The sequence below is a fragment of the Mesoplodon densirostris genome, chromosome 5 (assembly GCF_025265405.1).
Source record: "Mesoplodon densirostris isolate mMesDen1 chromosome 5, mMesDen1 primary haplotype, whole genome shotgun sequence".
In the NCBI taxonomy this organism is placed as follows: Eukaryota; Metazoa; Chordata; class Mammalia; order Artiodactyla; family Ziphiidae; genus Mesoplodon; species Mesoplodon densirostris.
In genome coordinates, this window is record NC_082665.1 from 108,283,199 (window position 1) to 108,298,032 (window position 14,834).

Genomic DNA, 14,834 nt, shown 5'->3' on the forward strand with positions numbered 1-14,834 from the left:
TCACAAGCTTCGATTCAAGCGGCTGTGCACCGATTCAGGCTCAGATGTTTCTACACTTAGGGCTTGTAAAACAGTGAAAGAAATATAGCAGATAAATTCACAGAAAGCCTTCTGTTATCGGCTTGAAAAAAGGATCTACTTATTTCTCTACTGTAACAAGAGTCTTGAAAAGCCCAAATTAAGGTGCAGAAAAAGGGTGAAATGAGAACACTAAAAGGCCGAATACTGCAGAGAGCCCTGCAAACTTTTCCCAAGTGATATATATATTCCCGAAATCATGAGTTAAATTCATTTCACCTGCATTCACTAATCAACGTTGTTTTAAGACTTGCCATGTCCTCTAAGGAGCATGTGGCCTAAACAATGTTTGCCTGAGATATTTTCGGGAACTTGGAGTCAGCTGTGTGTATCTAGTTGGAGCTGGGCTGGTTAAGACTGGAGCACGGACCCTCCAACTGGGCATGCGTGGTGTCCGCTGGGTGACCTTCCGACACAGAGGGCTGAAAACTCCACCCTCAGGATGTGCAGAGGCTTATAGCCTAGTGCAGAACCTCTATTCCTGCACCTTTTTCCAGTCACCTTTCCCCGTGCTCCCCACGCACGCCTCAGTCGGCCCTGACGCTTTATTCCTAAACCTATAAATACCCCCGCCCCTTACCTTGTAGGAGGCAGTTTTCAGACTTGTTTTCCCGTCTCCTCTCTTCGCTGCTTTCCCATTAAGCCCTCTTTCTGCTGCAAACCTTGGTGTCTCAGCATTTTGGTTTGCTGAGCGTTAGAATGAACCTGGTTCGGTAACATGGTTCAAACTCGGAAGAAAGGTTTTTACTGCTCTATGGCTGGAAAAAACAAACAGCCAAAACCTTCCTAAGTTGTTGTTTTTGAGGGAACAACTATTAGTAAAATTTCTACTCCTTAAGGTCAAACCTTTTGGGGGGAAAACTAGGGAATGTGTGGTCTTCTTAACTTCTGTCTGGTTTTTCCAAGAATCCATCTAAGGGGCTGAGCTGGATGTATCTTGGAACTCAAAGTCCTAGCCTAGTTAGTGATCTTTTCACGCAACCCAGGGCCCAAGCGGTGAGCTATGCTTTAAAAAAAAGTTGACTAAAAGTTGGCAAGTAGGTGGGTTCAAGGAGAGGGGGTGGTGTCTGCTCACCATTGGCTGGGAAACCCTCTCGGCTTTCTACTCTCCTACTCTCTTGGGTCAAATGTTTAGCCAGAACTTAAGAGATGAGGCGATGGAGCAGTTGTACATAATCTATCAACTTCCACAGTCGTAAGGCTAAATAGCTGAGAGGGGGAGAGAAAGATGCCAGGTGGCTTCTGCTTGCTTCAAGATTAGACCACTGAGGGCAAGAAAGAGGCGGGTTTCAGGCACTTGGTAAACTGAAAGCAAACTTCTTTATTGTACACAGTACAGAATATAACGCAGCTTGGCAGGATGCAAACGGCCCTGCGCAGGGGAAAGTATTTCAAATCAACTGGCAGGTTAAAGCCTTTCTGCACTGTAGACTTTCCACACTCTGGAAAGAAGCAAAAACAAGAACAAAGAAACAAAACCATCAGGGAGGTGCATGAGTCCGATGGGAATGCAACGGTGATGGTGCCATCCTGTGTCCCGTGACAGCACAGGCCACGTGGCTACAGCAGGGGAGGGGAGCTCAGGCTACAGAGGATTCTTTTCAGTACTTGCTAAGACAGCATAAATCCGTCAAAAAAAAAAAAAAAAAAAAAAAAACCACCCAACAAAACCCAAACCCAGATAAGTAAAGAAAGGAAAAAACAAATCCTATACAGCATTTACAACAAATTAACCTCTAGCCAGCTGGGGGTAAAATATGCATCTATGTATAGACTATGTGTAGGTTAGAAAGCTATAAATACCAGTTTGGAAAGTCCTTTGATTAGAATACAATGCTAATTAAGGCCCAAGCTACAGGTTCAATACCTTTGTGGGCTAATTAGCTTCCAGGAGAGGAAAATCTTGTATTTCCATAGCTATAAAATGCACCCCTTATCTCTGTGACCCTCTTCACAAATGTGCTCCTGGTCACCAGGGGGACTGTTTGAGACTACAGAGCAGTTCCATCAATAGAAAAACAACTCAAAGCACTGTCCTTCGCATATGAAGAGTAGCATAATCATTCTTTGTGTGCTAGGTGTCAGGGGAAGCACAGAATCCTATCAGCAGGCAGCAAGGTGCTACCACTTTCTAATTCTTTTTCCACTACTTTGAGCTTAACTTTCATATAGCTTTAGCTGGGTTATTTAAAACTTTCCCAATATAATACAGCAATCAGAGAAAACCTTTTTAAAAGTGGCAGGAAACTAAGATGCTAGTACTGCTTTACCTGTCAGTGTCGCACATAAGTCTCAAACCCTATTGAATCATATGCAGGGTTTAAAGTCCAAAAATTAAAGAAAAAGGAAAACAAAACAAACTGAAATGGAAATTGTCATCAGTCATGCCCAGGGAAGAATCCCTACCTAGGGTTTCCACCAGGTGACCAGGTTTCAAATGGACATGACATGTATTATGTACATATGCTTTCCAGAGAGGGCATGTGAGGGAACATGGGGGACTATACACATAGAATCTAAACGGTGTGTCCAGGCTGCCCTGCACACCTCAAAAATGTACAACTCAGGTGCAAATGTTCCATCAGGCTGTCTGGTGCAGAAAGCACAAAGCAGGCAATAAAAGAGGGCTTGTACTCGGCTAAGGGGACGCCCCCAGCAAAGCCCCTTTCAAGCTGCAGCGTCTTCATAAGTTGGCACTGCCCTGTTTAAAGGGCGCAGTGCACAGTTACCAAAAGGTTTGTTTTTTTTGCTTTAAATACCAAAACTACAAAAATCAGTTTATAAACTGTTTTTCCAAAACAACCACCAAAACAAAACAATCCCCCGAATCAAAGCAAAACAAAATACTGTCAAAAGTGTTAATCACCCTTCTCCTAAAATTAAAGCCATCCACACACACAGCCATGTGACTGGGAAGAGAAAGGGGGCTTGCTCTACTTGGTGACCACATGGCCAGAAGGTTCCCAAGGGTAGCAATGGTTTATTATTTGAGAACCATGGAGTGGGTAACAGCCGTTCATCCTTTCCCCCTTCTTTCCAGACCAAGAGGAAACATTTCAGATTAAGCTGGAAGAGCTCTCTGAGTTTTAAGATATATTTGTAACCCTTCATGGTTTGAGCCTCCCCAACTTTGCCTACCTCCTCTTCTATGGGTTTGTGACATGTTTTTCAATAAATTGTGCAAATCAGAGCCCTTCTACGTAAAGGCATTTAGTAGTCCATGATCAATGCAGATTGTCACACACTCTGTCCTGGTTTGTGGGTACTAACCTGAACAAGGTATTGCTTTGCATATATTGTCCATGGGAAGGAGGCTCCATTTCAACTGCTTTCCCAGAAACCTTGTCAGGTTCAGAGCTGAGGCACCAGCCTTTTGGTGGTTTTCTGCCCCTCCCTGTTCCCACTCCCCCGCCAAGGTATCTGTCTTTAAGGGTGCCGATCCAGAGACAGCTTGGGTTCTCCAGATAATACTCAAAGGGCAAGCTTTGGGAACAGCCAGAAACACAAACAAAACCACTGCCCTCGTTTGCCTGAATGGGAACTGCTAGCTCTAGGGTTTGGCCGCTCAGCCGCTCGGAAACTTAGTAAGCAAAGCCTTCGGCATAGGGGAGGCTGCTGCAGCGGTCCACATCCAGGAGGTAAGCAGGGTTGTCTTCAAAGTGGGTCAGTGGCAGGGTGTCCTCCTCGCTGAGGTGGCACTCAGACTCCGCTTTCAGGAACGGACGTTGGTTGTCGGGGAAGGCCATGGAGAAAAGGGCATCGGGGTCGCAGACAAACTTGTAGACGTATCGTTCCCCGGCCACCTGAGAGAGAAAACACACCTTATGAGGCCCAGCTGGAACAGGGCGTGGGCTGGGGCCAGGGCACCAAGGGAAGAATGAGATATTTGTAAGTCACCAAGCTCTTAGGGAGCCAGGGACCAAGAGGCTCATTGGTAGCTGATTATCCAAATCATTCAGATTTATTTTGATAAACTGTGGGAACCTGTTACCTGCCAAGTGTTTTGTTGACACCACAGCTTAGCAGTTGAAAAGAATATCTGAATTTCAAACTCATATTAGGTTCTTTTAAAAGAAAATCCTCACTGTGTTATACTCACAGCCTAGAAACAATGGTTATGCTGAGGTTGGTGCCTGATATTACAAGAAGATACAAGGATTGAAAGATGCAGGAGTCAGACCATGTGTTCAGTTCCCTCCAAAGTTTACAGTCTTCCCAGGACAGCTTTGCTCTGAAGGGCTAGGAATTCAGAGAGCTGTGTGGGAATTTTAAGTTTGTTCCAAAACCAAACAGAACTGTGTTTTGGCTTACCTGCAGTTTTACATTACTCATTCCGTGGTTCTGCTACACTGAAGGAACTGATAACTACCTTTATATGAATTTTATGCATTATAATATTACGAGAACCAAATGGTCTTGATTAAGGGTGGCAGATGTATACAATCAATCATCCCTATTTGGGTTGTTAAATCTCTCGTTCCCTGGCCCAAAAGTCAGCTCACGTATGTGGAAGAGGGAAGTAGGAGGACACAGTGGCAATGACACCAGCTCATAAGCCAGGAGTGGATGGCTCCCAGCCTTGGCTCAGTCGCTAACAAGTCTCAACCTCTGAACCTCAATCTTCCCTTTCAAAAACCGAGGGTATGGACTACTGCTGTTCTAAGTCCCTCCCCAGACGGGCATGCTACTACTCCTCTTTTATTTAGTTCTCATTTACTCATGGGTCATGTAATAAATATAACAATGATCTCTTACACTGGATAGCACATTACTATTTCTAGAATGTTTTCACATATATTACCCTTTGAGATTAGATTAGGGACTTTTATCTACATTTTTATTGGAAACAGGCTTTGGAAGGTTGATTTTCCTTAAAGCATAAATGGAGTACTGGATCTGAGCCCCCCAAGTCTCATTCCTGTGCCTTGCTGTACTTTTTGCCTGTTTTATTCTCAGAAAATTCTCTTCTACTTCCTTAGAAAACCTAGGAACAAGTTCATAGGGACAACTCGTTGCCATTAGTTCAAGTTAACTGTGTCTTGATTACATTCCCTCAGATTGGATCTGGAGTTGGGAACAGCAAAGGAGTAATGGCCCTCCTTCCTGAGTTTAGGATTCTACCTGATAATGTTAAAACTAAAAGGGGAGAGTGTGTGTGTGAAGTTTGAGGGGAAAAAGGCAGTGACTGATAATGGGTTCAGGGTTTCTTTTTAAGGTGATAAAATGTTCTAAAATTGATTGTGGTGACGGCTGCACTACTCTGTGCACATATTAAAACCCCACTGAATTTAACCCTTTAAAAAAGGGGGGGGGGCTTCCCTGGTGGCGCAGTGGTTGAGAGTCCGCCTGCCGATGCAGGGGACACGGGTTCGTGCCCCGGTCCGGGAGGATCCCACATGCCGCGGAGCGGCTGGGCCGCTGAGCCTGCGCGTCCGGAGCCTGTGCTCCGCAACGGGAGAGGCCACAGCGGTGAGAGGCCCGCGTACCGCAAAAAAAAAAAAAAAGGCGGGGGGGAAGTTGGGTGGGGTGACCACCCATCCTAGAGTATCTATTCACTCTGTGCCAAGCACTGAAGTCAAACCCTCATTCCTGCCCCAAAGGAGCTGATACTCCTGTGGCAGATACTGACAAGCCAGGGAGTAACTTACAATACAGACAGTAGGGGAAGTGACGGAGATGAGCCCGGGTGCTCTCAGAAGCAGAAGAGGGACCATGTAACTCAGCCTGAGAACTTCAGATTCTTGGAGTAAAGAGGTGATTTACTGAGAAAACAAGTACGGGCTGGCCAGGCAATGAAGGCGTTAGTGTTCTTAAGTAGGACGGTAGTTTAATAGGTATTTTTTTCATTTTATAGTATGCTTGATAACTTACATGAATGTGATATGTATTGTTCGGTAAACAAATATATTAAGAGAAAGATGGCTATGCTAGTGAAAGCAGCCAAGTACAAGTGAGGAAATGAGGGTTTAATGGTGCCTTGAGCCTGTATGAAGCATTAAAGTCTGGATCTTATCCAGAAGACCATCCATGAAAAGCCGTTTTAATATTTTTTAAGGAGATGAGAGGAATATGGGGTCGTATTACCACCTGCCTCTGAGAAAGATAAACCTGGCTTCAGTGTAGACAAGTTCTCAGCAGCAATGACCATATACTTCTGAGTGCATCTTGGCATCTACCATGTAGACTGCTTAAATGTGTAAATGCTAGAATCTGGGCAACAGTACAGTATAAAATCTGATGGCTAAGAAAAACCAATCAAAGATTTTCCATTCTCATCTTCTGCCTATCCACAGGATTTTAAGACTGTGGATCTTCACCACCTATAGCAATAAGGATTTTGTACTGGCTTCCTCAAAATTACACTTCATCCTTTTTTCTGCTACCTGCTACCAGGTGATTCTGCCATTTTGCAAACCTTGGGTTTTTAACTTGAGTTCCAGTTTCTAAGGTCCTAAAAGAGAAATAAGATTTTTTTTACTGCCCTAACACTTTTGGGAGTATTAAACCAACATATTTGGAGGTCTCGGTGTTTCAACTAAAGACTTCGCCTAAGCTCTCATGGGAGGGGAGACCTTCCAGTCGATTCCCTCACTTGCTCCTTTATGGATATAATAGTTAGCCTAAATGTCTGGACGTTTTTGTAAGTAGAGACAGTCTAAAGCAGAGGAGGCTAATTTTCCTACAGTGTCTTCCATACACAACCTTTGGCTTTCATGTACCCAACAGCATTAAAGGTGCTCTTTATTATCTCATTTAACTCAACTTTTTCCAAGATGTTTTTCCTATCACAGAATTACTTACAAGGCTAACATTTCCTCCCAGTCATCACATACAGTTTTATTTCAGAAGCCCTTGACATTTTCTTTGAGAGTGGTCAGAGTGGTCTAAGCGTCTCTAGTAATCGCTCACCTTCTGCATGATGCCCTTTTCATAGTAATAGCGTAGAGATCGGCTGAGCTTGTCGTAGTTCATGGCTGGCCGGTTCTTCTGAATGCCCCAACGCCGAGCGACCTGAAGAGACAGGAAAGCAATGGAAACTCATTCCCTGGGCTTAGTGGTTTTCTCCCAATCCCAGGAGAGCCAGTTCTAGAACCTGACTGCTTTGGTCAGTGACGCATTTCTCTGACCTGGAAGGAAAAGCGCTGAATTCCCTCAAGACCAAACATTCAGCAAAGGTGATGATTCAGTCAAATGCTAAGAGGTGAGACCTAGAGGTGGAAAAATCCTAGCACTTTAAGATTGCAGAGGGCTTGGCTAGCGTCCCAGAGGAAGCAGGCTCTCTACTGTTTCTCCACATATGAATTATCGACCAATACCCATAGACCATTAGCATGTTGCCATTAAGTGCTATGGTTTCTGTAGCAGTCAATAAGGAATAATTAGAATGGTCATTCCTGAAACATTAGAAACACACTGGTGAGTTGCTAATGGGCCAGCAGAGCAAAAGTTCAATTCTAATAAGGTTGGAGAGGGGCTGGTAGATGTTTACTTATAGCAGCTCATGGAGTAAAGGGGAATCGAATCATTTCAGCCTGCTGCCATCCAATCCCCTGCTCCCAGCAGACTTGCAGAATGGACATTAAAACATGTAGCACCATTATCCACTTAATGAAAAATTAACAGGGCTTCCCAAACAGTCCTGAAGTGCATTATATCCAACTTGGTCCACCTCTGAGGTGCAGTGATGGGGGGGTGTAATTGGAGCTTTGGGCAAAGAGGCCTTATAGCAAGAAAACTTCCTAGTGGAGGTCAGCAGGACAGGCAAGCAATCTCTGTTCTCAAGTATCTCAACATCCCAAATCCTACTTACAAGGATGACTGTCGAGGTAAGAGAAGAATAACCTTGGAAATATGAGGTCTTTAAATGTATGCAAACCAGGGATCATGTTTTGAACATTTTGGGTCAGTTTTAGAAACTTAAAAAACCAAAATAACTACATTCCTTTTTATTAAAAAAAAAAGATGACAAACATGGAATGAGAAGTAGGGAGACTGCAAGTGGAAAAGGTGGATCATAAAACCACATTTCACTTGAAGTATTCTTCAAAAGTATTTGGGGCAGAATGAAAGCAGTCTTCTGAATTCAGTCTTCTAAGATGACCTTTAATAAATACCAAAAATAATCTGGTAAGTAAGGAAGAATGCATCTGTCCTAATTATATTACAGTAATTCAATAGCCAGGTTCCACTCTGCCTTGCAAGAAACTGTGTGAAAGTTAAATTTCCATTCGTTTGTTTTGTGCCCCACGGCGCGCACGATTATCCCTGGCTCTCCCCCTTTCTCCACATTGTACCCGTTCAACTCTTTGAAATGGCCCAAAAGGCAAAATGAACCAAAAATACATCCCCTGGTTAAAGAAGACAAACATTTTATTTTACTATTATTATTTTTGGCTGCACTAAGCAGCATGCAGGATCTTAGTTCCCCGACCAGGGATCAAATGCGTGTCCCCTGCAGTGGAAGCGTGGAGTCTTAACTATTGGACCGCCAGGGAAGTCCCGAGAAGATAAAACTAATTTTTAATCAATTTCTATTTTTAACCAGTTTTTAACCAATTTCAATTTTTAACCAACTTCTATTTTTAACCAATTTCTATTTTTAAACCAATAGAAATAGGGGTAAGAAAGAACCTGTTAAATCAATACATGTTCTTTTACCTGTTCAGAAGAAATGACACCATGAAACTGTACTTGAACTGCTGTCAGACACAAGTGATGCAGGGACCCTTAAAAGAAGCCCAGCCTCATCATTTTACTATAGTCAGTGGTGGAAAACAATTCGTGAATATTTTTCAACTTCAGCCGTGACCTCTCTTTGCTGTCACGTGCATATGCAGTAGCTTGCTGGAGAGAGGTTTTATATATGCACAGACTTCAAAGCAGCTCTGGTAGCCATAGTTACTGACTCATCCTCTTGGGCCAGGGCCCTCTGATTCAGTAGCCCTCACCGGGGCTGCTCCTTCTGCAGTAATCATGATGCAGCACAACTGCAGAGCAGCTGGGAATTAGGGCTGTCCCATTTCTGGGGGGAGGGGAGCAGGCAATAGCTTGCTACCAGCTCCTCCTTTCTTTCATCTTTCACATTCGTTACTTTGACAGCATGCATCTTGAGGATGGAGGCCGAAGGAGTTTTAAAAACAAACAAACAAACAAAAAAACCTCACGTCTCTTCCTCCCTTTTTAAGAGACAGCAGCCGCGGCGCAGGGAGCGGCTCTTTCTAGCAGCCCGTCCTTTTAAACCTCCCCATGGCATCAGTTATCTGCCACATGTTCAACAAACAACCCTACCCCCCAAAATATTCATTAATGCAGATTCACAGTTAAAATGGCTCCAGATTAAAGCCGAGTCAGTCATAATTGAGAGGGTGCTAAGCTGGATGACAATCAAAAGACATTTGATTAGGAGGCCTGCCAAAAGCAGTTCCAAAACCACAATTTCCATGCACAGTGTAATGGATATTATGGATAATTACCCAGAGTGCACTACTCAGCCACACAGCTGCCTACAATTACGGCCCAAACAGCTTCCTCCTCCGCTTCACCCTTCAAGCTTCCCCCATGACAACTTCTTACAGCTTTTTCGAGGAGTTGGTATCTTCCTGACAGTAACAAGAGTAGGGCCCTCCAAGTTATACAAGGATTAGAGAGCGAAAAAATTCAAATGCCGCATGTCCCGAGGCCAAAGTGCACATGTGGCGCAGAGCTGATCCTGGGTTAAGAGAATGGAATATTCGGAGTTCATGGAATGCTCGGGGATTTCAAGGTGCAGCGGAAAGAAGTACTTCCTGAAGGAACAAAGCTGTCCAACCAGCTGAGGGAGGCTCAAGGCCACCATAGGCCTCCCCTGTGACTTGGCTGCTTGGCATTTATGTGAGCATTCTGGCTTAGTATTAGCTTCGTTATTAAGAAAGCCAGGGCCCTTTGCCATCTGTTCATCATTTTCTTTACCGCTGGTAGGAGAGCAGCAGATTCAATAACAAAGGGTCATAACCAGGTTTACCTGCAGCTATACAGCCTGTGCTTAGGCCAGAGGCAGTGGCAATAAAGTAATAAGAGCTCCTGTTTGAAATGAGATAAATCAATAAGGGCTGCCCACATGACAGACTGACTTTCAAAAAGCCTTAGTGAGTCTGGGCGAAATGCTTTCCTCAAGCCTCACATAAACCAGGCCACGTTATGAGGAAAAGAATGCAGGGCGGATGCTCTCCAGTGTGGCTGGAAGCCGCAAACACAGCTCCACTTCTAAACACGACTTAGCCAAAAAGACACCCTTAGAAAAACACAGCAGTACCAAACCCTGGCTTTGAAGGTAGACTGACTCTTAACAGAAACCGTTTACAATATGAGGTGTTGACATATTTCTATTTTTTGGTGAATGATGCAAGATCGGGAACACCATACATATATCTTCTCTAACTGCCTTTAATGAAGCCTGCCTTCCTCTCCTATCAGTCAGGATTCTCCTTAAGTCTCCAATCCACACATTCTCCTTTGCTCATCTTAACTTTCAGGCCACTTTCTTCTTCCAAATCTCCTGCTGTTAACCCCCATACCCACCTGTCCCCTTGGTGTGCTAAAGTGGGCCCTGGAATTGATGGAACAACATCTACAACTGCAGTCCCTGTTCAAACTCCTTCCGAGAGCATTGGTCCCATTCCAATCACACCCAACCCAAAGATACATTTTGCTCTGCTGGTTTAATATGTAACACCTAAGTACATGCTACCAAAAGAAGCATATGTCGGATTTTCAGGGAAGTTATTTCTTTTCTATTTATAATCTCTCTAGATTCTAAATCAAATAAACATCAAATCAACCCCTTTGGGAATTCCCTGGCGGTCCAAGGGTTAGGATTCCGAGCTCTCACTGCTGAGGGACCCGGTTTAATCCCTGGTCGGGGAACTAAGATCCCATAAGTTGTGTGGCGTGGCCATAAAACCAAACCAAACAAACAAAAAACAACACCTTTTGAAATATGCCAAACTCAGAGCCTGATTTAATTTACTTTGTAATATTCAGGAAAGGAGGAGTTCTATGATGTCCTCCCCTTTTGAAGAAATGGTATTGGTTCTGTCCATTGGCCTTTCTGTCAATAGTCTGGGCAAACAGTAACAATGTTTCTTCTTTCTATTAACAAAATAATGAAGGTTTGTGTCCTCAACCACTGTGATACTACATTAAAAAAAAAAATCTAACTTCCTAAGATTGACCCATCTCTGATAATTTTATTTCTCTAGGTTAGAGCCGTTTGAAATACACAGTGGGGTAGTTGCAACCTATAATATTACCTAAATGTCTTACAACCTGTTCATGTAACCTCTGGTATAGGCTATGACATATGAGGGCTGACACCAAAACAAGTTGGTATCACTGAAAGAACACTTGAAAAAGACTTTCCAACAGAGAGAGCAGACCCTATTAGAATGTAAGTCTTCATGGCCTCCCTCCCCAGAGTTTGCAGAAGTGTTACTAATACTTTTTATATATTCTGCAGTGGAGAACTCTGTCTGTGAATTTTAAGTTGTGCTATTAATAGAAAAGGCACTGCCAAGCCCATTGGCCGGGCTAGAATCTGAATGAGAAGGAAGAGCGTATTTAACACCGTAAAAAGGCTCAATGGAGAACAGGAACAAACATCAACAAATCAAATCACCCGATCCCAGCTTCCAGTGCTTACCTCCTCTGGTTCTATCAGCTTGAACTCCATGCCTCGGCCTGTCCAGGCAATGAAGTGGGCATTGGCTGGGTCGTCAAGAAGGGTAACCAGGAACTGCCACAGCTGAAGGGAACCTCGCCTCTGGTAAGGGGGCCCCTCCCGATACATGGTGGGCTCTTGTTTGACTTTGCCTGTTTGGGACAAAGACACATATGTGGTACTTTAGTCTCAAGTTTCTCAGCTGATTTGGGCAAATCCTAATTTGGCATCAAGACCGATGAACGTACTCTGACATCTTGAACCTTCCAGCTTCCCAACAAACTGGATGTGGCTACTTACCTTCCAGTCTCTCAGGAACAACACAGGTGTCGTCAAAGTACAACCGGGGATCCTTCTCATATGCAAAACCTGAAGGAGAATTTAGAAAGAACGTGTTGCTTAACAAATTGTGTTCTCTGAAAACTCTGGATTTAAGGACTAAAACAGGATTCTACCATTTCAGGTCCTCAGCCTGATGAACTGCTCTATCTATGCCAGACTGAATTTTGGGGGGAACTTCAACTTCACCAGGACTTAGGTGTTCTGTTCTGATGCAATCACCTGCACTTCAGTCAGAGCAGCATCAGTTCCTGCTATTAGAGCTGAGACTGTAGGGAGGCACTGAGTCGCCAGCACGTTCCTTCACATCTTGCTTACGAGTTCTGCATGGAGCAGTGTGCCTGTGACTAAGCCTTTGTATCTGAAAAGACATCTCATCTATTTCAGTTGGCCTTACCGGGTGGATTTGGTTGATCTATATGTGGTCTAGCCGTTTTCCTTTTAGCAAATATTAATTTCAACCTTTCTTACTGCTTGTCTAGGCTGCCCACACACCTCATTCAGTTATGAAAAAGCTTGGAGGGTAGAGAACAATGCCAAATGAGTAAAGACTTGGGCCTGTGGAGGATTGTGACAAGCAATAATTTTTAAAAGTTGGAGATATTATCACCTCCAGACACTGTGGAAGGAATCTGAAGAGACTTTCTGTCAATAAAACTTATTCACTGTATAGACAAGAAAACAAAGGGGAACTGACTGGTCCAACAACACATGTAAGTGGAAATGAAAGGAAGGCAGGGCAAAAAGTGGAAGGTGTCAAGGAGAAGGATGGCCTGGCATCCCAAACTCACCAACCCTTAATATGCATTCAACGCTGACCACCAGGTCACCAGGCACCCTGACAAGGCCAGCGGCTCTAGCCAAAGCCAGTTAGTAGACAGGCGTGATGGGACCACACCCTTGCCTGTGGTCCAGCCTGTTTCAGGGGGCGAGTGCTCCAGCGTACTCTCCTCTACCCGCACACTTCTCAAGAGGAAGCACCAGGAGCTCCTGTCTGCTCAGTGGTGCTCCCTGTGCTCGGTTCTCTGATCAGTTAGTCTGGCGTAGGGTCCAGGCATATGAGCGTCAGGTACGTGGTAGGGGGAGGGCAGAGGAGGCTGCTCTGCAGTGAAGGGCTAGAATTAGATTTTGAGAGGGATTTGCTCTGACTTAAAATCCCTGGGTAAAGGTGCCAAGAAAGAATCTGTTCTTTTTCTTCACAATCAGCCCGGGTCAAGTTCTCCTTGGCAGGATCAGCACAATTTTAAAGAGGCCTGGGGTTGGGAAAACGCTGCCCAACCTGGAGGAAACAGACTGTCTTAAGGTTCTGTATTATTCATTTTTGTTTCCTCAGCCCCAAGCATTATTTCTCTGCTTAACTACAAAGGAAGTATATTTTATTTAGTATTTAATCCAATAAATATTTATGCCAGGCACTGTGCTAGAAGGGGGTAGATAGAAGAATACAGACTCGGTGCTTGCTCTCGTGGAGCTTGCATCCCAACTGGTGGAGACAGACAACAAAGTAGGGAAAAAAGAGACATGGTGTAGTGTGGAGAGTGTGGGCCCCGGAGCCAGACTGATAGACCTAGGTTAACTGTGTGACCTTGAACAAGTTAATTCATTTCTCTCAAGTTAATTTCCTCATCTGAAGATTGGGGAAGATAATAATTCCCACCTTATAGGCTTGTGAGAATTTAATGAGTTGATACATATTCTGTTCCATTGACCGATTTATCTTTACAATAGAGAGCTAAGAATAGCTCCTGGTACATAAGTGTGCAATACATGATAATTATAAGAAATTAAGACAGTAAGTACTTGTACATTGTGATAAGTGCTATTAAGAGATTAACTGGATAATGTGAGAGCTTTATTTTATATTCTGTCATGGATTCTAAATTCCTTTAGGAAAAGAACATATCCTGAATATCTTAGCCTCCTTATAGCACCTGGTACATAAGTGCTCAATAAATATTTGAATAAATATGAGGGAATCTATAGTTTCCATTAAAAGATTTAAGAATGCAATACTAACTTTTAAGTTAGGGACTCAGGGACTCCTATAATTTATTTTCCAATTTGGTACTAGGAAACTGACTTTTGACAAACTATTATACTTTATATTAACAAGAATTACATAATCCATCATGCTTCATGCTTTTTGCCTTGGCTACCAGGAAGCTATGTATTTCCTGACTTTCCACATGGATTTTGCTATTCCAGTGATGTTTTAACAGCCTTATTATAAAGTCATTATAAATAAACTACAAAGTTTACACACCTGTCAAAATTGCCATGTTATTTTTAGAGCTTTTCTTCCTCTAAGGTAAAGAAAATACATTCACAGTTCACAGTATATAGGGAAAAAATGTAAATCTAGATTAAATTCTATGTTTGGTTTTTCAAACTAATCAGATGAAGCCCTGCCCCGAGTATCGTTTTGGTGTACTTTGTGGTTTCTAGTCATTGCCACGTGTGGTTCTCTAAAACATCTGGAAGATGCTGTTGGTTTAAGTGAAATTTAAGTCAGTTGAATTTGCACAGCAGTTACATCAGTTGTGGCCACAACCATCTAATCACTCAAATAAAGGTGGCAGGAAGGAAGAACCTGTTTGAGGGACAAAGTGGAAATGAAAGATTCAAAACAGTATGCAAAGATTCCAGGTGAACACTAAAGCAGGATGGCTGTCTTAGTAATCACAGATGCCAATCAGAAACACTTGTCTCACTATTTCACAGG

General features: G+C 43.4%; 1 protein-coding gene across 1 annotated transcript in view; it reads right to left on the minus strand.

Moving 5' to 3' along the window:
- Positions 1-1,414: 1,414 nt before the first annotated feature.
- Positions 1,415-14,834, minus strand: part of ETV5 (ETS variant transcription factor 5) — a 57,043-nt gene continuing 43,623 nt past the window's right edge. The window contains exons 10-13 of the mRNA XM_060099263.1: positions 12,074-12,142; positions 11,756-11,925; positions 6,988-7,089; positions 1,415-3,881 (exon numbers count right to left, since the gene is read on the minus strand). Of these exons, the coding sequence (XP_059955246.1) occupies positions 3,660-3,881; positions 6,988-7,089; positions 11,756-11,925; positions 12,074-12,142 (563 nt within the window). The 3' untranslated portion in view covers positions 1,415-3,659. The remainder of the gene's footprint in view (positions 3,882-6,987; positions 7,090-11,755; positions 11,926-12,073; positions 12,143-14,834) is intronic.